The 22,576-nt window shown below is 42.0% G+C and overlaps 1 protein-coding gene across 1 annotated transcript in view; it reads left to right on the top strand.

Annotated features, from left to right (window-relative positions):
- Window positions 1–22,576, top strand: part of ttc28 (tetratricopeptide repeat domain 28) — a 170,297-nt gene that overhangs the window by 91,936 nt on the left and 55,785 nt on the right. Inside the window, exon 5 of the mRNA XM_042337666.1 lies at window positions 11,417–11,924. Within this exon, the coding sequence (XP_042193600.1) occupies window positions 11,417–11,924 (508 nt within the window). The remainder of the gene's footprint in view (window positions 1–11,416; window positions 11,925–22,576) is intronic.

The following is a 22,576-nucleotide window of genomic DNA, read 5'->3' as shown; positions in this document are numbered from 1 at the left end:
GGGTATCCAAGGAGTGAGTCCTGCTGTTTTACATCTGTTTGAAAGAGGGCAGTGTAAGCATTCTTTTTGTGTGTGAAGATGATTCTGAAGCAGAGCAAATAAGATTTAGATTTGGATATTTTGAGTAGCTGGGCAAGTAAGCCCCAAACTTATGTGGTTAGATATAAAATGATTAGTATGGGAGAAAGGAAGGAAAGAGGGGATACACTTATCCTCTACCTTTCTGTAGGTGTATCTAATTCACTACTGCCCTTTACAGATATGGTTGTTAGCAATGATTTTGCAATCACTTTGCTAACATCTGTTCTCCGACTTTTAAAAGGAACATTCTGATCAGGAGAGCGATTTGAAGGCTGTTGTGGATGAATCTGTGGAACGGGACACAAGTTAAAATGAGCTGGAAGTAAGGAGAAAGTTCAGATGACATTGTTTCCGACAAATAATAATGCAATACGTTTGTTTGAGGGAAGGAGATTGAAGCAGAAACAATGGGTGTACGTGTGTGAGGGACAACTAGATGCATTTCTGGACAGAAGGGATTCAGGGGTAGAGTGAGAACAGACGTGTTGGGCTGAATGGCCTTTATCTGTTCTAAACATTTAATGTACACCTTATTGTAAACACATTGCAACAACTGACTGAGCAGGATTATAAATTAGGGTCTAGTGTTACACACTTCACACAAATTGTTTTTGAAGGATAGGTATGGAGTAAGTGCAGAAAAAAGAGAGTACCTTAAGTGGTAAATCGCACTTATTGTGATGGATAAGGAAGACAAATGATTAGCGTCTGAGGAAAACCTTTTATGGCACTTGGAGAGGAATGGTTCCACATCCTAAGGGAATAAAATGACAGCATTCATTCCATTCTACACGGTCACCATTCATGCTGTCAGTTGGTGATTTTGAATGAGAATACAGCTGTGTAAGTGCATGTTGTTGTCATTGCTCCATGGGTAACAGCTTATACTTGAATCAATCAAGTGCTTTTTAAACGTTAACTTTTTAACATATATATACACCGATCCTATGATCTGGGCTTTTGGTGGAATGTGCAGCTTGTATTTTAATACAATTTAGAGTTATAATTTACATTTATACAGGTCGAAGGGATAGGGAGGAGAACAATGACTGAAATGCGCAATCAAAGCTATATATCTTGAGATGGACCTTAAAGGGAGGTGAGGGAGGGAGTTAGACGGACACGTTGAGAGCAGGACTGAATAGTGCAGATGTAGGGATGGACAAGTATAAAAGGTCAAGGGTAAGAAATTGGGGTTAGGAGTAGATTGCAGTAGTGGGTGAGCTTGGTTCAGTTTAGGTTCAGACCTGATGGCCTCCTCCTGTGCTGTGATTTCTATAATCTTGGAGTTGTTTTCGGTATGCTGAGGGAATGTCCAGGCAGAATCTCCACAAGAAGGTGGGGTGAATGGATGTCAAGAGTGCGTTTTGTGTTGGCTGTGGAGGGAGTGGTCTTTTTACCTTGGTTGCTTGTCTCTAACCCCATCAACATCAACAACCTCCCTGTTTTAGGTCTGTTCGTGTAAAAGAAGATTGTGAATAGCTTTCGGGAGTAATAATAATATCGCTGGTGTCAGTTTCGTTTGTTCAGAAGATCTACCTGGGTTTGTCTTGCCTTATCTTGTATATTTTTAGACCTTTTTGCTTCTGATTCCAACCCACCCCCTCCCCACCCTCAATTGAACACTTCAATCAAAACAGTGGCCAGTTGATCAGTTGCCAGGTCTTTGCCAGGGGGTGTGGCAGAGCTGGTACTTTTTGGTACATTTTCTCTCCTTTCCTCGGGGCAAACATGTCATTTCTGCTCTGCACTTTACCCAATTAGCCGCAGTACTAAATTGAAAACTTCTCGTGTACAAGGATGTGTCTTCCACAGCTCTGCACAGCCTTGAGCTCAGTGTCTGGTTTTAATCAAGTGCTTTATAACTGCACGCAGGTGTCTGGGGCAAAGCAGCTTTCAACTGGCTGCCACATGCAGTTGCTGATCTTAGAAGTACCACACATGGTAAATGAACAGGAAAACCACAATAAAAAAGACTGAGTAGGCAGAGAATTAATGATATTCAAGGGGTAACATTCTTTCCCCTTTTCCCTCGGAGTGGAAAATCATTGTTTCCAATTACTGGCACATAAACTTCCTGTTCTAAGCCCACTTCGAGGTAGATAAGTAGACTGATCTGTTAAATGTACAGACCATTTACTGTTTTGATGGTTACTGACACTGGTATTGTAGAATTGTGTAGGACTGTACTTGTAGCATGAGAGTACTTTGTACAGTGGGTTTAATTGGCAGCTTGTTTTCTGACATTGGGATGTTGTCAATGGTCGGTGTTATTTCAATTATGCAGTAGTTTGAGGAGTTCATTCTTTCCTGATGAAATATTTGTTCTATGCGACAACAAACTGAACTCCTCCCTCCTGGATTTACCATAAAACATACACGGTTTAGGTGGTAACATCCCATCAGATTTGCTGTGTTTCTATTACACCTCTTCCTCCCAACCTGTCTCTTTCACCTTCTCTTCCTTTCTGTCTTTGTGTCTCATCTCTTTTTCTGCCTGAGCAGTTGATTACTTGATGCTAATGCCTTCACTTCATGGGTAAAAGCTAATTGTTCACTGGCATCTGTTACCTTACGCCTCCTGAATGGATCCATATAAACTACTGCATAGGTTCTGATGTAGTAATAATAAATAATAATCCTTGCATTTGATATAACGCCTTATCAGGTCTTCGAGACGTCTCAAAGCGCTTCACGGGTACAATAGTTGTGAAAATAATACACAAATCCTTGGCAACTCCTATACAAAGAGGACCTGAAGCTCAAAATTTCACCTAGTCTTAGCCTGAAAGACCAATTTGTCGTAAAATTAACAATTGCATAGGAAAATTCTTAAAATCAATTTTAATTTGGAATTCATTTTAAGAATTGTGAAATGGTGGTTTCCAAATTAGGACACACTTTAAGAATGTTCAAGAATTCTGCATGGCCCTCATTTGTAAACACACAATAGTCTTGTAGGCAACAACAACAACAACTTGGATTTATATAGTGCCCTCCACGCCGGACAGCGTCTCAGAGCGCTTTACAGTGTAGGATCCCAGGACCGAGCCAGGGGGAGGTGACCGAAGGCGCGGTCGAAAAGAAGGGCAAAGACTAGGTGGAATGTAAGGTCCTGAGGGAAGAAATGTAGATTGGATTTAGTAATTATTATCAATTATATTGTTGTAAGATGAATAAATTAATTATTTATACTGTTAATATATACTTCTTTGTTTATATATTTAATCTAAACATTTAAAGTTATTCGTTGATATAATGTGTTTCCAATGAATTACTGGTTAAAATTGAGTGTGTTAGTTCCAATTCTAGGTATGTAGATTTAAACCTGCAATTATTCGCAAACCGAGGGCCCAAAATCATCAGCGCGGGCACCGGAGATGTTGAATGGAGGCAATCTGCTCCCCCAGGGAGAAGAGACCATCCATCTTGCCCCTTCTCAACTCTAGTGCCTCACTTCTCAACTCTCTTTTCATAACCGGTTGTGAGCGCTCTGGGACGCTGCCCTGCGTGAAGAGCGCTATATAAACGCAAGTTGTTGTTGTTGAGTCGATTGGCAGATTGCTTTCTCGGGGTAATAATCCCCTTCAAAAATTAAGAAATAATAATAATTCGGTCACTCAATCCACGACTGTTTGTGGGGACGCTGCTGTGCGCAATTGGTTGCCACGTTTCACCCACAAAATATACAGTCAATTCACTTTACAGTATATTCAGTGAAGCGCTTTGAGACGTCTCAACAACGTGATATGGTGCTATGTGAAATACTTATTTATTATGATAAACCTGTTCACCCTGGTGACATCCCAGAGACGTCAGCTAATGAGCAGCAAAAATTCTTCCTGGAATGTTCCTGGAATCCTCGTTAAAATGCAAAAAAAAATCTAAACTGAAACTCACTCATCCAAGGAAACTGCACCCGTGTTAATAATTTGCCAATGGGGTTTACCGCCTATAAATTGCTCGCATTATTTTAAATAAGTTGGAAAGAATTCGACGGCTTTGAAGCAAACCCTCAAATTGAATATTGCCCGTAAGCGATTTTGATCCTTTGCAGGCAATGGAATCAGTTAAAATCTTAATAACCTTTTTTAAAAAAAACTGGTCAGCCGGGTGTCTGACACATCATGCTTAAGAGTATCCAACCCAAACTGAGGATTCTAGGCATCCCATCGACACATGGAAATTCCAGAGGTAGATCGTTGGAATGGAACCCACTCTCTCCCTAGAGGGACACATCCCGGTTACCTAATTCCGGAATGTATTAAGCGCAGCTTGATGAGAACCAAGGCCTGGGCACCCCAAAGTGAGTGTTTGAGTAACTGCCGGAGTCTAACCAGCCAAAACCACCACTCCTCATGAAAGACTCATTCAGTTCGCAGGAGAAAAGGGGAGCAATATGATTTGGGCAATAAAATTTAAGGTGCATATCCAGGATTTTGAGTATCAAATGCTAGGATTATTTAGGGATTCGATAAACAACAGAAAATTAGCAGTTGTTCTGGTAGGTAAGAGCTTTACTTTCAAAGGCTCCATATTACAGGTCCTAAAGTTTGAAGTTTTATTTCCCAGTAAAAAAAAATAGTCAAATGTACACAGTGAACAGAATATTAATCAGAAGAAAATTGAAAAACTCATTTAAGTTGTTTGGAAATTTATAGTTTGAACAAACGAAAGGAGGGATTTTATGACTACCCCTGTGACTGGCCTCTGGTCACCCTTGTAATGAAGCCCCTGTGCACGTTATTTATGGGCAGCTGCATGTAATGTGTTGGCAACAAGCAAATTCTGATGGTTCATTGAAAGTAATGAATGAGTCATATTGTTGGAATAAAGCACTAAAGTTAACCCATTGAGGCTTCAAATGGCGTTTTAGGTGGAGAATGAAAGATACCTGAGAGTGAGTTAGAGCCGCAGTCAATCAAGGCTATGAGATAGTTTACACATCATCACCACAATCAATGCATTTGACATAGCGACTCTCACGTCAAAGCGCATCATTTACTGTAGAGTGTAGTGACTGTATTTTGTTGACATTATCCATGTAGGACTCGATTACATTCTGCCACCAACTTGAGGGATTCAGGTAGTTTACATACTTTGAATACAATACTTAATACCTGGGAATGGTGGATTAATACAGCATTATTTGAGTGTGCCATTAACTAGTGTCTGTAGAGATCTTTATGAAGTCGGAGTCTGAAAAACTACCTGGGTGCTGAGGTTCCTAGATTTACTGATTAAAAACACTATATTTTAAGTTTTGGAGGAAGTTCAGGGGGATTCGTGCAAAGAGCCTGCACATGCTGGTCTCATTAAAGTGTGCGGTGCCCAGCAACACAGGCAATCGCAGGAGAGTTTATCCTTTGTTTTGTAGCCCAACGGGTCAATCAGCTGTGGTTTTAATTCTGGTTGTGCTGCCAGAGCTCACGGTTGTTGCATAAATATTTTCCCCACTGTAATGGGTAGTAACGGAAGAAGCCCGGCTAGGTTTGTTTATGAAACAAATTATACGAACACTACTCATTGATCAGCTTCCCACAGGCTTCACATTTGAATATGTGGAAACATTACACAATAAACCGGAGGCAATAATGATCAATGACGCTTGTTTGAAAGCCTCAGACTGGTCTGAGATGAGTTTATTTTTCATCCTTCTCAATACTGCTCATTTCAAGTAACGACAACCGCTCGCTGCACTGTAAACGTTCACGTGTTCCTCATGTGAGTCTCCTCTTTTCCTGCCTTACCACAATCTATTGAAGAAAGATGAAAAATTCATCTCTTCTGTCATGACTTGTGATGAATGTTCACCGGATTGTGGATGTGCTGAGCATATGTACGCAAAACTGCTTTAACAGGCTTGGTGCAGAGAGGGCATGTACTCTCACTGCAGCCAAGTGACCTCCCCAACCTTATTATGGCTTTGTGTAAACAGCCAGGCAGCCGGGAAAAAGGCGGGTGGGGAGAGAACGCAGTAACTTAAAAGTAACAAGTAAATTCAGAAGAAACCAGAAAGTGCAGTTTTCGGTGTGACTCTAGCAGAACCATCTTTCTTTCGCCTGCAAAAACATACATTCACTTTACAGTATATTTCTGGGAAGCGCTTTGAGACGTCTCGAAGACATGATAAGGCGCTATATCAGATGCAAGGATTATTATTATTATCTTTCGGCGGCTGGTTGACCTATGCTGGAATTTCAGCATTTCATATTACCAACATTTTTTAACTGTGAAGTAATCGAATTTGCCCCCACACCCATTCATTAGGTATCAGCTCCCCACCGCCTCCCACACACCCACTTTTTGATTGAAAGAACACCAACTTAACCTCATCCCTAGCTCAGTGTGAAACACTGCCATTGCGAAGCACTCCTAGATGCTACCCTGCAAGAAGGGCGCTGTATATAAATGCAAGTTGTTGTTTTTGATTCTGTTGAATTTAAGCTATCTTAAAACGACCATCAAACAAATCCTCAGAGCGTCTGTGGACTGAATGGAACAGGAGTTTGCAATGTTTCACTCGCTTGTCCTCTTTTCCGTGTTATTTCACTCCCACTTGCTTGGGTTCCTCCCGCTTCGAGCTCCGTTCTTGCACATTTCTCACACAAGAGGGAGAGTAACTTGTTCCCAAGCCTCTGCCTGTGCCTCTCTAATTACAGTGAGGTTGGGTCTGTCTCTTTGCTTTTTATAGATTCAGGGCAAGCTGTGTTTTCTTTCAGCATCCCTCACAGTCCAGCAGCATTATCCTCTGGGGGCATTTTGGGGGAAATCAATACCATATTGGAGTTGTAAAGGATGTTTAGAAATGCCAACTCTTGCACATCCAATGTGTTTCATATGTTATTACTTCCTAACTCATTCATATGGGATCTAATCTCACACATAAATAGTTGTTAGTTACGGTCCTTTGCGTAGGTGAAAGCAGTCTATAGGGTCTTATAGATTGGTTTCATCCATGCCTTCGCTAAAAATAATACTTACTTTTGAATTCACATCAAAACCCAAAGGGATGCAACTAAACATAGAGGACCTTGGGATTCGAAAAATATTAGGAAGTTAACAATGGAAAAGAGGGAGGTTTATGCAAATTATAGGTCTACCATTACAGTGGAAAATAAGGAAATATATCAAAGATGCAAAGGCAGCAAAAAGGGAAATTAGAAAGGCTAAGAAACAACATAAAAAGACTGTTGGACAATATTAAAGGAAACTAAAGATTTTTATAAGCGTATTAGAAGCAAAGGGATAGTCAGGAGGAGGTTGTGTCACTAAGGACGAGACCGGTAATTTAGTAGAAGAGAAGCAAGGGTGACAGGGTTATTAAATAAGTACCATTAATGGGTGAGCTTTCAGCCACTTTGCCCCTGTTTTCTGGAATGCTCTTCCAAATTTCCTGTCTTTCTCCTTCCCTCACTGCTTTCAAAACCCATCTTAAACCCATCTCTCTTTGCCTACACCTTCCCCCAGGGTCAAGCTCCAACCACAACTCTGTAAAGCACTTTGGGATGTTCTCTTTATGTGAAAAGTGTATAAGTGCAGTTTGTTGTTGTTTGTCCAGTTCCTTAAGCATCAAAGGAGTGATGGCTCTTACTTAAAACAGTAATTTCAATTTGTAATTGTTAAATGAGGGAATATTGTACCCTCCACATGCCAACAACTTGCATGTGCAGAGCACCCTTCGTGCAGATAGGATCTCAGAGCACTTTAGAGTGGTATGGTTTGATCCCGAGCTGGAAAGAGAGGGTGGTGGGGGGGCGCGAGACCATAGAGGGATACAAAGATCTCAAACTCAATCTGCCAGGAGATGGGAAGCCAATTACGCTGAGCAAGGATGGAGGTGAGAGGCTTGTGCAGCCTGGCGTGCGAGAGGGTGTGAGTTGCGGATGTTTGGACAGTGTGCTTAGAGAAGAGCTGTGGAGTCCACCACCATCTAAGTGCTCCAAGATGCAGTCCAGCGTGAAGGGCACTGCATAAATGCAAGTTGTTGTTGTTGTTGCAAAGCACTGGCATAGTTGAGCCTGGACGTGATCAAGACATGTGTACAGAGGAATAAACAGCAATGAGAAATATTTTGCGGAATCTTTAATACTCTTCATTGGTTGTCAATCACACAATTAAGAAGATCTGTAATTACGAGCAAAGAGATCTACAGCACTGAATGAGGCCATTGAGCCCATCGAGTCTGCACTGTCCTCATACGTTCGTTTGTTCTTTACTTGCATAATAGACTCATTGTCTGCGTATAAAAGGCCACAAAATGGCAACACTTAATGAAACTGCGCCGGGTGGGTTTAGTGGTGTGTCTGCATGTCTGGTGGCCAGCCACAGGAGCCGATGCGTACTTTCCTAAATAATTCTGTTCTGGCCTCTGTTTTCGTTTGGTTCAAAACAACTCGAAGTGCTGCTTTGCTTAGGAGAGGAAAACTAAAAATAAAATCCTTTATTTAGCTATTTTTGGTGCCTCAAAGATCAGTTTTCCCCCCGATTAATTTTGTCTTCAGAAAATTATACTTTCGGAACTTAAAAACTCTGGTGTGAAGCCATCTGTTAAAGCGCTGTGGGTTAGCGGTGGATGGAGGGGAGGGGGGGTGGGGCAGAGTGCCAGTGGGAACTCACTGAGGAAATCTGGAACCAGCACCAAACCCAGTCGATGAAGTTGTCAGTGTCTCTGCCTGAATCCCAGCACAAAATCAAAAGTGTATCAAAACGTTGTACATTCCACCTGACCCTGTTACTGTAAATCGCTCCGAGACAATATCTTACACTGTCTAAATGCAAGTTGACGAACTGCCTATGATGGTGAAAAATATCAAAGCAAATTCACCAGTAGTTGCTATCATGAGCAATGACTTTGTGTTTGCAGCCAAGCGCTACAGCCAATTTGCACACAGTAATTCCCACAGCAGTAAGGTGAAGGTCCAGTTTATCTATTCTAGAGGATTGTTGGCTAGGACATCAGCAGAAACTCCCTTTCCTTTTTGAATAATGTTGTGGAATCTTTTTATATCTGCCTGAAAAGGCAGAAGGGCACTTGGTTTAATGTCTCATCCAAAAGATGCACCTCTGACAATACTTTGCTTCTTAAGTCTTTTTTTGGTCACCTGGCTGTTGGCCACACGCAGGAACCCATCAAACTGCTTAAGAGTATCAAAACCAAACTTCTATGCAGCCCGTCCACACATATTTATTGGAATAGAATGTGTATTCTTGCGCTGGACGGGATTACCTAATTCCTGAAAGTATCAGTCGCAGGTTGGGACCCCAGAGTGTGCGTTGAGATACTGCTGGAGTCTAACGAGCTAAACCTACATAATTTGCCTTTGAAAGCACTGTCTGACAAGCTTTCCCTCTGCTTGTCCAGGGGTTGGAGGGATTGGGCTTTCAGGGTTTATGGTAGCTGTGTGGGAAGAATCCCTGCCCCCAGTGACTGGCCTACTCTTCCAAGTTATGCTGACAAGCCGGGCTGTGCCCTGGAATACTGTGGACCCGCCTGGCTCAGGAACTAGTTAATGGACGAAGAGGAGTCACAATCTTCTGATGAGCATTAATCAATGTGTTCACCAACCTGATCCTGAAACAGCCCCCCTCGATTTATTTAGGATTGTAGTTTCAGTGTTAAAATGGCCAGTGGTTGAGCATGGAGTTCTGCTGTGGATGTGTGCTGAGGGACTCGCACAGTACAAGGCTGTACTCACCTGGTTCCATTTAGTATGATGGATCACATAATTAGGGGAACGACACCCCCTCCCCCACCAAACCACCATCGTGCCAGGACCTGTTCTGATCACGTACCTTTGAGGTCTGTGATGTCTTGCCAAGCACAACAACCCAATGCAAATTCCAAAATATGGGAGCCACGAATTCCACAAATCCCTTGGATATTTGCTGGATTTCGTTCATTGGAGATGCGTGTAAGTCTTATAGAATTCATTGTTACTCGCTAATAGTATGCACTCATGATGGTTAGCAATCCGCTATATTGCCATATGGCCTGTCGTGTTGCATCAAAGATCCCATCTAGCATTGCTACTGGTATGATTGTGGTACAGTTACATTTGCCAGCACTTGAACGTGGGCTGGTTGGTGCCTGCTGATTCTGTCTCCTAGCTACGCTGAAACCATTGAGTCTGATAAATACAGACTGGGTTTGCCAAGAAGTAAAGTTAGGCTTGTATTAAGATTCCTCGAAGCTGCAGGAATATTAAGATTCAGATCTCTGCACTTCGAGACCAGTCGTTTGTTCGCTGATTAGATCTAAACAAAAACAAGAGAGAAATAAAAACAGGACAAACCTATCCTGGACACTGAAGTGATTGGAGTTCGAAGCTGCACAGCTGTTTCTAGGGAATACTGTGTTTGGCAGTGAATTGTCTGTACTTTGTGCACTCAGCATTGTAAAATAAGATAATTGAGGACCAGTTCATACTTGGAAAGGGATTCTGTATTTAAGTGTTGTGCAGCATCAGGAATGTTATTAAGTCAGTGGGAGAAAGTTTAGTGCTTTGGGATTCTGATAATAAGGGGAGTTTTTCTAAAAGAGGAGTGAATGGGAAAGTATTCTGTCCTAATGGATTTCCATTCAATGTCTTGCTGAAGTTGGGAAGCTCTGAAACTCGACTCTTGGACGCTTTGGTTTCTCATTTGACATTAAGTTTGGGACATGTGTGCATGCGACTGCCAGGAAGGTGGAAGGCGAACTAGGTGGACCTTGGTCTTTTTTTTCGTCTAGCATTTCTTATGATCTTTTGTAAAGCTGGACATCTGCAAAGACTTTGACACTGTTAAAGAGAAAGCCCACATGATTGCAGATTTACGCTATCAATGGGGCACTTTAGATTGTCCAGAATGCGTCAAATTCAAATTCTTTAATACAAAACACAGCCATAATTTAAATCCAATTTTCTATAAGTTTGTTTCAGAAGGACAGAGTTCTTCGTTAACTACTTCAATGTGAAGACTGAATTGAAAATTCGCCAAATTCTTGGTGCTCTTAAAAGCTACGTTAATAGAGTAACTCTACACCCGCTGGAATTTCTCCGAAGGCTTCTAAATCACTTCTCAGTTATACTCTTGCAAAGTTGTGTTCTTGGATTTCTCTCAAATCGGTGCTGTAGTTGGTGAAGCAAATAAACTTTTTTTTGATTTCTTCTTTGCCTGTTCTTCGTGTTGTTGTCTTTGTTTACCCCCACACTTTCCGTCTCCTTTAACATGAAGTCCTGTAGCTGCAAATGAGAGATTTTATATCACTGTTTTTAGGAAAATACTCTAATGCATTATTGTAAGACAGCAGATCGCTCAATATTTCATAAAAAATGTATTTCCTGCATTACAGGCGGCCTCTACAGCACTGAGCAGCCTAGGTCATGTCTACACGGCCATCGGAGATTACCCGAATGCACTCGCCAGTCACAAACAGTGCGTCCTTCTCGCTAAACAATCCAAAGACGAACTCTTGGAAGCCAGAGAGCTGGGCAATATGGGGGCTGTTTACATCGCGATGGGTGACTTTGAAAATGCTGTGCAGTGCCACGAGCAGCACCTGAAAAATGCCAAGGACCTGGGCAACAAGCGGGAGGAAGCACGGGCATACAGTAACCTCGGCAGTGCCTACCACTACAGGAGGAACTTTGACAAGGCCATGTCCTACCACAACCACGTGCTGGAGCTCGCACAGGAACTAAGTGAGAAGTCCATCGAGATGAGGGCTTATGCAGGGCTGGGTCACGCAGCGCGCTGCATGCAGGACCTGGAGAGAGCCAAGCAGTACCACGAACAACAGTTGAGCATAGCAGAGAACCTGAAGGATCGGGCAGCAGAGGGACGTGCCTCCTCCAACCTGGGTAAGAGAGAACCCTTTCCTGAGTGGCACAGGATGTGTTTTCTATTATGATGCTCCTAAGATGATTGCGCCTCATGCTGGTAACTGCCTCAAGGAGATCAAGTACGACACTGATTTCCAGTGAGGCTTAAACTGATCTCTGAGAATCAGAGCAACTACGGTTGCCTGCGTCGCTAGAGCGAGAGCTGTTGCAAATACAGAGCAGGGTCAGTTGGCACCTGAAAGAGAAATGGCGGGAGACTTGAGGGGCTCCAATCCTGAGGCCAAAGTGGCCCGTTTCTGTGCTGTAACATCCTGATTCTATGAGTTAAAACATGACAGCGAGATGGAGCGAATCAATAAAAATTACTCTCCAAAGCTCAATGTTTTTTTTTGAAGGAAAGGAGCCTAAAATTACACACATTGGGTTTGTAAGTGCCTGTTGGTAAGTGAGTGTAAAGTGCTGCTCATACTGAACAAGCCTTCACAACGTATTAAAGTGTAACTCCTCCAAAGAGCCCATGTACATCATGCTGATTTAGGTGGCTGCTCGTTGACTGCTCTTTGCCTGCGGGAGCACAAGATGCAATATTTTAGAATCAACCCGCTTTGCATGCGTCTTTCAAACAACTTGAAAACTAAAATAGTGCTAAAGTTCTCACTGACTGAAGTAATGATTATGTTATTGAGAATTAAATTATGTTATTGAGAATTAAATGATTCTGGTAATTGATCCTAATTTGAAGAGTGTGCTTATTAGGCAGAACCAATTAGGCAAATCAACTTTCATAGCAATGAAGCAGTGTGTTAATATCCATTCACAGAGTTAGTCTCTGTGTTAGCTGCTTTGAGATTCCAACGTAAATTATTATGATGCGTGGGGCCAGCCACAGTTTTTACAGGGTTAGGGTTAGGGTTAGGGTTAGCAACTGCATTGAGCTTTTTGTCTCATTGTGGTCTCGGTGCAAAGGGACAGCAGCTTTTCAGTTTGAAAGAGCAAACATTTGTGATGGACCTTGCAAAATGATGTGGTGTAAGGATAACATTATTTTATATTTCTCGAATTGTGTGTTTGAAACAAATCATGCCTTTTAAGGTTGGAGTGTGAATGCACATATAGCCCTTGTCATAAAGTTGTGTTAAATATGTGTCAGTTGTATAGAGAAAGCAAAAACTGATCAATAGAAATCCAGACAGTGTGGTTCCACTTGCAGTTATTAGGTGAAAACATTCCTCTTTGATTGCCCCTGGGAGTGCATGTTCCTCACGAGCAATGATGCTATTGCATTAGTCTATAGCACAGAGATTACTTGTACTGAAGGCCCACGAGTATTGCACTGATTTGTTTTTTGCATTGCAGGCTGATGGAAATAAAATTGTTTTCCATTGTGAAGTTCATTATTGTTTACAGGTGATCTGCGGACCTTGAAAGCTGCACACAAAACCTTGTAAACAAAAATGAATTAAAAGTGGCACAGGTGTTTGATCTACAGCAAAATCCTTGCGCAAATTCCATTGCATAAATTCCATTACACTTTCCTACTATGTACACACAGGAACCAGGGACTAAACAGCAGCTCATCTAAGACACAATTCCGATTGAGGGATTCAGATAACATCATAAAAGGTGACAGCAGAGTCGTGGCCTGATGGAATACTTCACTGTTGGGTATGCGGGAGAAACTATACTCCCTCCAAATCAGGAGGTTGTTCAGTCGCAGGCCGATTATTAAAGACAGTTTCAGTCGGGAAAGCATTCCTTAATTATCCCTGGTGGTAATTCAGAGCAAACGGATTTAGGAACCACTTCCCTCCTTTCCCCCCCGCCGCCCACATATTTTCTCAGAATATGTGTCAGAATTGGGCTATCCCATTGTTAGGTACGTACTTTTGCAGATGTTATCCTCAGTGTAGACACCGATGGGCTGGGTCTGATGACGTGCACACATTAGTGTGCCAGGGTGAGGTGCCCAAATGTTTTGCCCGAAGGAAGGGGGGAAAATAGTTGGTTGGCTGCTGAAGGTCATAACGTAAATGATTCCCACTTAAGACTTGTAGGCCATTGTTAGCATTCACATGCTGTACACAGTTGGTGTACAAAGAAAATTGAAACAGCATGGAAGGCTAGAAATGAAACCTCACAGATGTTGATGCTTTTTTTTAATATTACAATGGAAGTAATAAAGTAACTGTACTGCATGCGTTGCACAAACCCCCTAAGGTCACAATGTATAATTTACAAGTGTGCGTGCAGCTGGAGCAGGGAGGATTTATGGGCACACAGAGGCAGTGAACCAAAATAGATGTGACTGGCTATGCCAAGCAGCGATGGAATGACTCCCTTTTCTGTTGGGTTCCTGAGCTACCAATAGACTCTAGATGTTTTGGATAAAGACACAGAAATAACATTGCATCAAGCCTTTGGCTCTTCTTGCCTTCTGTTTTCATTGCTTAGGCTAAGTCACTGCATGCCCACGAGTCAAGGCAGTGGCGGATATGACAGGATAGTCCTCAGTACAGAATGATTTTAGATGGGGTAGAAACCCTATCTACCACCCACATTGCAGCAACAATCTTCTATTGGCAGTCTGAGCCCTTCACAAAGTGGAACACAACCCGCCATGTTCACACAAGGAGTAAACAGGATTCTTCCTCGCTGTTATTCTCTGCGTGCTGACGTTTTTTGATACATGGGTTGGGGGGGGGTGGGGGGGCGAAGGGAAGAGAGACAAATAAATACCTTAAAAAGTGTGGGGGAAAGGGCAGGCAAGTGGGACTGAAAAGATTGCTCTTGAGGCAGCCGGCACAGACACAGAAATGGCATACTTCTGAGCTGTAAATTTTTCCGGTTCTATGATTTTACCTTACTACCTGGTGTAAAGTGGCACTCAGCGTGTCACTTTTACCTATTTTTAACCTAAGTTCTACTTGTCCCTCTCAAGAACAAGTGATTAAATGCTTCTCTCTTTAAACCCAAATTCTCTTTCTGTCTGTCATTTGTAATAATAATAATCCTTGCATTTGATATAGCACCTTATCACATCTTCGAGATGTCTCAAAGCGCTTCCCAGAATATACTGTAAAGTGAATTAAATGTATATTTTATGGGCGAAATGCACAGCAGTGTCCTACAAACAGTCGTCGATTGAGTGACCAAATTATTATTTTTTTTGAAGGAATTACTACCCCCGGAAAAGCTATCTGCCAATCGACCAACAACCGGGTTCCTCCTTACTGCTAGCTAAACAGAGGCGTGTGGAGCAAGGAAACTTGCCCAACATTTCGCCCTGCCCGGGAATTGAACCCAGATCATTAACTTGCGAGTTGAGTGCTCTAACCACTGAGCTGCAGGGCTTCACTGAGCTACATTTCCTCATCCTGCACATTACTTTCCCAGGCTCACAGGGCAAGAGGGTAAGTTAAACTCAGGGCTACTGCTAGCTGCCCTGGAGGCCTCTTGTCAACAGACCAGACAAGATTTGGAATCAGACAAAATCATCATTCGCGTGTGTGATACAGTAACATGATGGCTCTGTATGACAGTTATCTGATTTGAAGAGATTGCAATATTTTTATATTTTTTGAAAGATATCTGGCTCACTCGGACACTTTTCTAGCCTCAGGGGGAAACTCCCAAATCTCTTCCATCGCTATCACAGCCTCTGGGAAGCTCATTTTTCCTCCTTTTGTGCCAAAGATTTCTTTTCCTCAACAATCCAAAGCTTCGCTCTGGGATTTGTCATGCACTGATCCTTGCCTTACAAGCGGCAAATTTCAATTCAAACGCTTAAGGAAAAAATAGCCACAGTTAACATCATCTCCGAATCCCTTTCAACATAAGTTTGTCCAAGAATTGAATACTCATCAAGTCTCTTCCAAGTTCTCTCTTGGCACATTTTTTGCCTCCCATTCTTTTCCAAGGGCTTTACAATTAGAGCAGGAAATGGCATTTCTGTTTCCCATGCTATCTACTTCTAATGCCATTCACCTGGCATTTTCCTGTGCTGTTTCTTATTAGTTGCCATCAAGTATTGATGTATATAGATTGGACCAGTTTAAAAAAAAGGCATTCCACTTTCTCCAGTGAACAGCCCTCTGTTTAAAAAAATATTGAATCCAGTTTTTTTCTTCTGATGTTAATCTTCAATTTATGGTAATAATTTCAATGGTAATAATATCTAGTTAATTACCCTATCAGAACCATTCACAATATTGAAAACCTCTATTACCCTTCTCTGCTCGGGCAAAAAACTGCTTCATGTTTCGAAACTGTCCAAGTAATTATATCCTAACATTCCTGCGAATGAGAATACAGATGAATGCAAGGTACTACATGTAGAAAGTAAGAATAGGAAACACATGTACTCTGAGGATACAAGGATAATAATAATAATGAAAAAAACGCAAAATACTGCAGATGCTGAAAACCTGAAACAAAAACAGAAGTCGCTGGGAACACTCAGCAGGTCAGGCAGCATCTATGGAGAAAGGAAAGTGAGTCAACATTCTAGGTCCATGACCCTTCGTCAGAACTGGTCATAATAATAATAAGAATAATCATTGCATTTGATGTAGAGCCTTATCACACCATTGACACGTTTCGAAGTGCTTCACAGAATTTGGATTTTTTTTTGAGATGGGGATGATGCAGTGGTTTTAATGGGTAAGTGGACAGTCAGAGAGAGAGGCATAGGTATATTGACGATAATGTTATTATTATTATTGGCCGGTAGGGGGACAGAGAAAAGGTTATTGGTTAGTCAAATAGGTTGACTCATCAGAGTATCCAGTCAAGAGAGAAAGCGCATCCTGTCAGGGCTCACAGTCATGTACAGTCACAGATGGACAGATAGGGTGACTTGTCCAAGCTCCATGTTTTTTTAATATATATATTATATAATATATATATACACACACAGTGATAGACATTCAGACAAACAGAGGGACCTGTCAGATTTCCCCTTATTTACACAGTGACACAGACGATTTTCATGTCTCACTTACAAATGTGTCTGGGAAGGAGGTGAGATGTTTGGTGCTGTGGATGCCTGCAGGAATGCTGTATGTCTGAGTGCAGAAATTATAAAATTGGTTTCTTCACATCTTCAGGTGGAAGATCTAGTCATTAACTTGGGCTCAAGCTGTTCCTTTTAATATTTTATTGCGTCGTCCTCCCCTGCGTCAGGTTTCCAAACAGACTCGCACCAAAGCTCGTTCAGGCACATTCACATGCACTGAATCAGTTGCACATTCAAACAACTGCCAGATTGCAACGCTTTTCCTCATTTTGTAGTTAACAGGACATCCATATTTAATGTACCAGTTACAAGCTCTGCATGGCAATCTAGCTGGGAGCGATGCTTAAATTCAGTGAGAGTATCCGGTGTTACCCGCAATCTACGTCTATGTGTTTTGCTTCCGGAATAGAGAAGCCTGACAGACGGAAAATTGAATCAGTCTTGATGAATTGCTTAATTTTGCAATAGTTTATTGTCTGAATGGTGAAGAATGAAGGTAAGTATGAACAGAACACATACACACACACATGTGCAAGCATGTTTTACATAGACCTCTACAAGTAACTGTGAAAGCTATTCAATGGCAATGGTTTCAGCTGATTAAACTCCAGTAGCATTACAATGCACAGTCTGGGTTCCCCAAGCCTTGGCTCCTGATAACCTGTGTTTGAATAGTTGTTGAATTTGCCCACAAATGCACAGTCACTCCATGTCGCAGTAAATCCTGTGAAGCGCTTTGGGTCATCCTCTCGCGGTGAAAGGCGCTATTTCGAATGCAAGGATTATTATTCTGATAAATACTCTCTGGAATTAGGTAAGCAACAACAACAAAAAAATTACATTGGTATAGCGCCTTTCGTGTCTGGAGAAGGATATGTCCTTGCAAACAGAGAGTGTGCATTCCATTCCAGATAACAGGAAAATATCCATGTGTAAGTGCATAAGTATGTGGAACTCTATTTGGTTTGGATACTCTTAAGCATGGGTGTCTGCCGCATGTGGTTTCCATATGTGGCAGACACCCAGCTAACCCCAAAAAAGCAGGAAAGCAAGTTGAAGGTTTGTAAGTAATGTTTTCTGCAGTTAGATGGGATATCGTCGAAGATGGTTATCTATATTCGTGCTTCAGCCAATCATGATGGAAGTTCTGAGGAAAAGTTACTCGAGTCGTCACGTTGTCTGTTTGCATCGTAATTCTTTCAAATTAAAGTAAAATTGAAAGTCATCCAAACAAATTATTCACGTTGCAGGATTCAGAGAATGGGAAATTTACAGAGAACTGCTTCACACAAAAGATAACATACTGTGATGATAGGTTCCCAGGGAAACCATTGAAGTCAATAGTTTCAAATTGGTTCAAAGTGGGGTTGAGAACAGCCTAAAGAGGGGACCATTTCTGTCACCAAATGGACTCTTCTTGAAATCTTCTGTTCCTACACAAAACATCCTCTGCTCCCACAGCTACTCAGTAGATAATAATAATAACCCTTGCATTTGATATAGCGCCTTATGTCGTCAAGACGTCTCAAAAAAACAGGTCAGATCTGGAGTCACTGAGTCATCTAATAATTGCAGTTGTCTGAATTTCGAGGACCGATGTTCTACCTTTGCCTTGGACAGCTGCTGATGCATATGTATCTGTTGTAACAGGGAGATCTGTATCAGATTATGCAGACAGCTGTCTTGAGAGAGAGAGAGAGAGAGAGAGGTGTAGAATACAGTGGCTAAAGATCTAGACAGTAGCAGAATTATTGCAGTAATAAAGAGGCTGTAATATCTTTATACGTGCAGAGCTGCTGCTGCAGATTCTGTGACTAGTGAGGCTCGAAAGGATTTATTATTGAGATGTCCCTCCCATCTGACCATATAGCTCTAGAGGTGGAACTAGAGAGGGATCCATATCCATATCCACCTTCAGGCAGCGCGTATAAACAACATCTCTGGGCAGTTTTGTGCACCATATCCATATTCGAGTGCCTTGAGGCTGTGCTCTTATCTATCTCACACCCTCCTCCTCATCCTGCTCTGTGATCTGCATTGTCACTGTGAAGTGCTCCGTTAGTTAGTGACCACATTCAGTTATCGGTTGTTATTGTTGTCCTGCACAAAACTCAATGCTGTGAGTTACACGTTGGGGAAGTAAGTATTTGGCCCGCACTAACATTCTCCATTAATCGGTGTGTCTGCAGCCTTCCTGTTGCACACACTGATTGAGCTGCTTGGCTTGCGGTGGTTGAATTGGCCTCCATTGCTTGTTTTTTCTGTGACTGGGATCTCACGTTACACTACAGGATTTAGTGGTTTTAGTTCAGGAGCAGTTTCCACTCTCGTACAGAACCCTATTTGCCGAGTGTCCGACACCTCACACTCAAAGGCAATGAATGATCTCTCCCTTTCACTGTTTGTCGAGTGCTGTCTATGGATTCTGATGGCTGAATTAATGGATTTGTACTTTTTTTGTTCCAAACGAGACTATTTCATCTGTGTCGTTAAACGAAAATCGCTTTGAAAAGTTTAAAGCTGTCGAGTGTTCCTAACGGGATAATGGGACATTTCAAATTTTGAAAACATGGGTTTAATTCGCGGCAAAGAGGTGCAGACTGAAAGTAGTCACACTTAGGTCGGTAACTTGACAACAAGCAATAAATGTTATGAACCAATTCTACTGCATTCGCCTGGAAAGGAATCACTCTTATCCATAATCTACTGTAGTCTCGAGAACACTGACTGAGCACAGCTGCCTTCAGCAATGTATCAGTAGGATTTGCCTCTGTTCTTGGCAGTGGCCCATCATCTCCTGCAAGAAAATTGCCAGTTATCAATGCCCAAAGAAGCAACGAATGGCAGCAGGCCAGCCACCTCCATTAACAGAACAGCTGGTATTTTAAAATTCCATGACATCATTTCAGTTCCAAGTTTAACCCTGAATCATCTAAGTGAAATTTGGGAGTTGCTTTATAGCACTCTGCCACAATGCTTTATTTTGCATTTTTTTTTCCCCTGTTCTTTCTATGTTTTTTTTTAGTTGTAGACTTTAATGAGGAGCAGTACAAGGTACTTGGTGCACAGAACTGCACACAATAAACAAAGCATAAAGCACATGTGAGAATTATTACTTTGGGACTAGGTCAGGCTGCCAAGCTCAAATGCTTAAGAAAACACAACGGACCTCTTCACGCTCCCTAGAGGGTATTTTTTTGGGGGTCAGCCGGGTGTCTGACACATACGGAAACCCATCATCATGTTTAAGAGTATCCAAACTAAACGGAGAATTCCATGCATCCCACCCACACATGGAAGTCCCAGAGATAGATTGTTGGAATGGAATGCACACTCTCTCCCTGGAGGGACACATCCTGTTTACCTAATTCCGGATAGTATTAGGCGCAGGTTGGCAAGAGCCAAGACTTGGGAACCCAATAGTGTGTGCGTTGGAGTAACTGTTAGAGTCTAACCAGCTAAACATGCGTAGCTTTGTATGGCAAACTTTCCTCTGCAGACTGCCACAGGGAGGGCTGGCTTGATTCTAATATTCTGTTGCCAAACATGTCACCTTGGAGCCAGTTAAGCTCCAGGGAGACTCCGCTTGCCTACCCCCGACAAGGAGGATAGTCACTAGTTGGTCGTTCGACGTCCGACAAGCGTGGGCCGAGCTCTCACTGGGTGGATGGTAGGACGGACTTTCTGGTGGGCAACACATGTCAGCATGAGATGCATCACAGCATTGCCACCATCTTCCTGTCCGCAGCTTGGGCACACAGCCCTTCCCATTGAGCGATGGTAATCATACTCAATACAATAAATATGTTTTAGAAACGGAAACTGGAGAAACTCTTAGTATTGTTAAGAGAAGGCATGTCAACATTAGCAGATAGTGAACAAGACCTGTGTTATTAAGGTTTGTTGTGGAGATGGTTATCTATATTGCAACTCCAATCAATCATGATAGAGAGTTCAGCCCAGCTGCATTAATCGTTGCCTTTTTTTTACAGTCTGTCGTGCTTCTGTTGCCAATGACATATTGCAGTGTCATGAGTTTTACCTCTAAAGCCGACTGGTGCCCGGCTGAAAGACTGTGCGGCATTTTCCCACTGCGGGCAAAACTGCATTATCAGTAATAAAAGGCAATACATTTCTTTCTATTCAACCTGTTCTTCCTCACCCTCACTTCTCTCTTGAAGCACCAATTCGTACTACGTGCATTTCCATCAATGCCCATGTCCTCGGTGCTTACTCACCGAGCTATTCTTTGTGAAACTATTTGTTAATTGGACTAACAATCAAATTGAGCTTGAAGCTTCTTAACATATAACATATCCCAATTAGTTTATAGGCTGCAGGTTTTAGACCCAAATAATTTTCCTTCAGCCAGCCTGCAACCTTACATGAGCATGCTTCACATTACTGAAATATTTCTTGGTTTATTTCCAATAAGTCCAATTCAGTCTTTACAAAAATCTCTGCAATGGGCCCCAAATCCTATTTTTTTTAAAAAAACAGTGGAAGGAAAAGCACATTGCATGCACTTTCTCAGTGCAATCAGCAGAGAACAATCCTGGAGGAAGTTCTAAATTGCTCCCCTTCCCCAGTAACAATGTGGAGACAAAACAAACAATTGTGAGATTTCTTTCACAGAGGCAGTGAGAAAGCAGTCATTTGGTTGGCAAAGTGGAGGTGTTGCAGTAAATACAATTAGCACAGTAGGTCCGATATCATTTTTTCCCCCCAACGTTGGGAGTGGTGAGACCTGGAGCAGGGCACATTGATTGAAAATCCTGGAATAGGACCCAACAGTCCCACATTGCTGATTTCACTTTACAGTATATTCTGTGAAGCGTTTTGAGACGTCTCGAAGATGTGATAAAGCACTATGTCAAATGCAAGGAATATTATAGTTTGGGCACTTGGCATCCTGTCATGATGCCACCTTGTCTTCGCCTGTAAGATAATGTTGGCTTAAACATTAAAATCTCGGGGTATGGTGGAAAATTCTTCAATTCAGTTTAATTCGGAAGCTGGTGTTTTTAAGAGCTGTGGAAAAACAGATTCCAAATTAAGGTTGAAGTTAAGAATTTTTCACAATTCTATGGGACCTTAAATTTTAAGACAAAATGGTCTTAAAAAAGACTTAAGTGGAATTTGGGGCCTGAGATATCAAACTGTTTAGAATCAGATGTGGGATTTTATTGCCAGTAATTTAGGTTCAAGCTGAAGGAATGGTAAAGGCCATTACAGGCCATCTGGCTAGTCCAAGGTTTCTTCAAAGAAAATATTCTTCTGTGATCTATCTCTCACACCCCTCAATTGAATTCTTTGCCAGATATTTAATGAATTGGCTCTTGAATTTGTCGACACAATCTGCCTCCTCCACCTCCCTAAATCATCTACTTTCTCTCTTCTGAGTCCATGTTTTTTATAATGGGTGTGTTGGTCATGTTAAAGACTTTCTCTTCTGTAGTGTGAACAAGTGCTTTGAGACATCCTCCCGATGTGAAATATAAATGTAAATTTTATTGTATGGTAACACCAGCCTCCCCTCAGAGTTCAGTTGCTAAATTCCATCCATCAATCGAGTTGCCCTTTGTTGTATTGCTTCCAACACCATTCATTCATCCCATGTTTTTCCCCTTCCCTAATCTTCATTGGGACCATCCTA

This window comes from Callorhinchus milii, unplaced genomic scaffold, assembly GCF_018977255.1.
Source record: "Callorhinchus milii isolate IMCB2004 unplaced genomic scaffold, IMCB_Cmil_1.0 Scaffold8, whole genome shotgun sequence".
Classification (NCBI taxonomy): domain Eukaryota; kingdom Metazoa; phylum Chordata; class Chondrichthyes; order Chimaeriformes; family Callorhinchidae; genus Callorhinchus; species Callorhinchus milii.
The sequence above is the reverse complement of the archived record's forward strand: the minus strand, read 5'-3'. Positions and strand labels throughout refer to the sequence as shown.